Here is a 4209-nt window from a genome sequence, read left to right as displayed (position 1 = left end):
CACCAATAGTGTTTGTGTGTGTGTGTGTGTGTGTGTGTGTGTGTGTGTGTGTGTTCAGTGCCCTGGTTAAGCTGTTAAATAAGTCAGTTGAGGGCACTGCTGATGATGATGATGAGGGAGTAACCCCTGATACTGCCATTCGTGCTGGACTTGAGCTACTCAAGGTACTAGTTTGTAACTACAAATGCACAAGTTTAAATATCAGGGAAAACAGGATTTCTATATATTTTTTTTTAAATAAGAGTTTGAAGTACTATGTAGACATACAGTCACGTTAATATGAAAATATATTAATAAAAAATGAATTGCTAAAAAAATATATGGGCTATTGCTCCCCTTAATGCCAAGTATTAGAAGACTCATTCTCAGTCATGTTCTTGAATACTTTAATGTATTATATTTTAAATATTTGTAATAATAATTTAAATAATATATTAAATATTCTAAAGTTTTTAAAAATATTTTATTAAAATATTTTTTAATAATTTAAATTATATTTTAAAGTTTGCTGTTCTGTCTGTCCCTACCTCAGGTTTTGTCATTTACTCACCCCACTGCGTTCCACTCGGCTGAGACGTACGAGTCTTTGTTGCAGTGTCTGAAGATGGAGGACGATAAAGTGGCAGAAGCAGCAATACAGATCTTCAGAAACACAGGACAAAAGATTGAGACAGAACTGCCACAAATCCGCTCGTATGAACACTTCCCACATGCACACACACAAACTGTTTAGAGTCAGTACCAAACCTGTACACTCATTACATACTCCACTCAAGCTCCTCCGTCTCATCAGCTTTATTGATGTCAAATTCAAAAGTTTGGTGTAATGAAATGTTACCCTTACTGTGCAGGACTCTAATTCCCATACTACACCAGAAGGCGAAACGAGGCACCCCTCACCAGGCCAAACAGGCGGTCCACTGCATCCACGCCATCTTTCACAACAAAGAGGTCCAGTTAGCGCAAATATTTGAGGTAAATCTTTTTTGTCATACTTTGTCTTTCCATTCGTTTCACACTATACAGATAAACATTGCTTTTATAAAGACATAATATACTTTTTTTTCCAGTAATTGTTCACTTTTCATTTCATTTATTTTTATTTGGGAATAAAGTTATTATATATTTTATATATATATATAATTATATATATATGTGTGTGTTATATAATATATAAGTGCTGTCAAACGATTAATCGCATCCAAAATAAAAGTTTTTGTTCACATTGTGTGTGTACTGTGTTTATTATGTATATATAAATACACACGCATGCATATATTTAAGAAAAATATGCTATGTTTATATATTACATATATTTGTATAATATAAATTATATGAATATAAATATATACATGTAAATATTTTCAAAATATATACTGTATGTGTTTGTATTTAAATATACATAATATGCACAGTACACACACATTATTTAAACAAAACCTTTTATTTTGGATGCGATTAATCGTTTGACAGCACTAATATATGTATATGTATATACACGTATATTATACCGTTTATTTTTAGAGGTGCCCGTATCTTTTCAAAAAGTACACTTTTGTTCTTAATTTCATGTTATAATCTCCATAGAATGTACTTTGGAAACTAAATGTAACCAGTCCTTTAACACTAGGAATTCTGGCTATCTCCAAAATTGTGTTATTACTTTAAAAGCTGTTATTCTCAATCTTCTAAATAAATATATTTGAGGTAAATCAAAGTGCATAAAAGCATTTTTCCTAAAATGCCAGCAAATGCATAACACCACTTTTTTGACTGTCAAATCATGTGAATATTACAATCAAGAAATTTTTTGCTGCATGAGAATTTTTCAAATGTGCTTTTTTGTCTCTGTCTCTTGTTCCAGCCGTTGTCTCGCAGTCTGAATGCAGACGTGCCTGAACAGCTCATCACTCCTCTCGTGTCTCTTGGACACATTTCTATGCTGGCCCCGGATCAATTTGCATCACCCATGAAGTCAATTGTAGCCAATTTTATCGTGAAGGACCTTCTGATGAATGACAGGGTAAGCATTTTGATGTGCTGTTCTGCTTTTAGCATGTATGAATGGTTTTATTGCCTTGCATGTTAAACAAGCCCTCTCTATCTCTCAGTCTGTGGGAAACAAGAATGGACGGCTCTGGACAGCTGACGATGAGGTTTCCCCTGAAGTGCTGGCTAAGGTAAAATTTATTTGAGTAATCAGGTTGAAAACAACATCTCTTGGTGATTTGTGTGTGTATTAATGTGCGTGTGTGTTGCCAGGTGCATGCCATTAAGCTGTTGGTCCGCTGGTTGCTGGGAATGAAGAATAATCAGTCTAAATCAGCTAACTCTACTCTCAGACTCCTCTCAGCCATGCTGGTTAGCGAGGGAGACCTCACTGAGCAGAAAAAGATCAGGTACCGACTGGGTGTCAACATCCCCAGAGTGATTTTGTGTACAATTATGAAAGCTGCCCTAATATAGCTAATAGGCCCCTAACACGCATATTTGTGGACACAGCAAGTCTGACATGTCTCGACTGAGGCTTGCAGCGGGAGGCGCCATCATGAAACTGGCACAAGAGCCCTGTTACCATGAAATCATCACTCCAGAACAGTTCCAGCTCTGTGGACTCGTCATTAATGTGAGTTCAACACAAGACTTCTTGTATACCAATTCTGAAAACTGTATTTGTAGAGAAAGTTATTAAATTATTAAAATTACAGGACATGGCTGATAATTAAAATGTGATACTGTTTTGTCTAAATAAAACCAAAATCAATCATTTTAAATGATACAAGTGAATTTAGGAATAAAAAGATTATAATGTACGGTATAATGGAAATTCATTTTTAGATTTGCTAAGGATTACATTTAAGTGCTTTTAAAGATTAACATTACTGTCATCTAATTCTCAGTTAATCTAAATGTAAAGCTAGGTGAAATAAGCATTACAATTAAATATCGACTGATGCTGATAAATTGAAAAATGTTTAATATTAGCTGTTAATGTTACTGATATATTGTGCATCCCTAAGGATTTTCCTTGTAGATGAGTGCTAGTAATGCCAAGGTCAATAACATGGAATGACACTTGCATTTGGCAAATGCATAAATCTAAATGTAATATGTTCTACCATGTTATTTATATTTAAAAATCTTATAAGTACAGGAACCAAAAAAACTTTTTTTTTTAACAAGAATCATCAAATAACAAGTGGACATATAAGAACATGCTACAAAAGCGTGTATATATATATATATATAATTTTATTTTATTTTTTTAGCCACAACTTCACATCTTTTCAGCTTTTTCCTTCCCTTTCCCCTCTCTTTATAGGACGAGTGCTATCAGGTGCGGCAGATCTTTGCTCAGAAGTTGCATGTTGCTCTGGTGAAGCTGTTGTTGCCACTGGAGTACATGGCTGTGTTTGCATTGTGCGCTAAAGACCCAGTGAAAGAGCGACGTGCTCATGCCCGACAGTGCCTGCTCAAGAACATCAGTGTTCGCAGAGAGTACATCAAACAGAACCCTATGGCCCATGGTAGGTACCGTTTCTGATTTCTGGTATCACACATAACACTGCGCCAATAACTCTATTTCCTGCAAAATTGCTGGAATGGCCAGGACCTCTATATCCTGTGTGTTTGATTTATTTATATTTTGTTTTTGTTTTGTTTTTCAGAAAAGCTGCTGTCTCTCCTGCCAGAATATGTGGTGCCATACATGATCCATCTTCTAGCTCATGATCCAGACCTCACCAAACCACAGGATTTGGAGCAGCTCAGAGACGTCAAAGAGTACGAGTGTTAAAGGGGGTCCTATTATGCTTTTTCACTTTTTCAACTTTAGTTAGTCTGTAATATTGCTGTTTGAGCATAAAAAAGATCTGCGAAGTTACAAAGCCCAAAGTCCACTTCAAAAGGAGATATTTTATTTAACAGAAATCACTTTTCAAAAACTACAACGAACTACTCGTTTGGACTACAACGCATATTTTCCGGGATTTGTGATATCACAAATATCGACGAATGGGACGAGACCTGGTTGAGCTGCACTAGAGAAGGCAACGAGTGTTATCACTATGTCGGAGACATGCTAACTTTCCCAAGGCAGACGAACTTAGAGTGGTTACAATCATCCGGGTTTAAATCGCGCTCAAATTTATTTGATTTTGATGCAATATTTACACTGAAGCTCGCAGGCGGCTATGGTAAGGGGCATGA

At 35.7% G+C, this 4209-nt stretch overlaps 1 protein-coding gene across 2 annotated transcripts in view; it reads left to right on the top strand.

Moving 5' to 3' along the window:
- LOC107700294 (sister chromatid cohesion protein PDS5 homolog A-like) overlaps positions 1 to 4209 on the top strand; it is a 33419-nt gene that overhangs the window by 17294 nt on the left and 11916 nt on the right. For both annotated transcript variants that reach the window (XM_016501903.1, XM_016501902.1), the window contains exons 17-25: positions 59 to 164; positions 533 to 693; positions 852 to 975; positions 1865 to 2023; positions 2112 to 2180; positions 2263 to 2399; positions 2503 to 2626; positions 3323 to 3527; positions 3669 to 3783. In XM_016501903.1, coding sequence (XP_016357389.1) covers positions 59 to 164; positions 533 to 693; positions 852 to 975; positions 1865 to 2023; positions 2112 to 2180; positions 2263 to 2399; positions 2503 to 2626; positions 3323 to 3527; positions 3669 to 3783 — 1200 coding nt within the window. The remainder of the gene's footprint in view (positions 1 to 58; positions 165 to 532; positions 694 to 851; positions 976 to 1864; positions 2024 to 2111; positions 2181 to 2262; positions 2400 to 2502; positions 2627 to 3322; positions 3528 to 3668; positions 3784 to 4209) is intronic.

Source organism: Sinocyclocheilus anshuiensis, unplaced genomic scaffold, assembly GCF_001515605.1.
Source record: "Sinocyclocheilus anshuiensis isolate Anshui unplaced genomic scaffold, SAMN03320099.WGS_v1.1 scaffold326, whole genome shotgun sequence".
Taxonomy (NCBI): domain Eukaryota; kingdom Metazoa; phylum Chordata; class Actinopteri; order Cypriniformes; family Cyprinidae; genus Sinocyclocheilus; species Sinocyclocheilus anshuiensis.
This window is presented reverse-complemented; position numbering and strand designations above follow the sequence as displayed.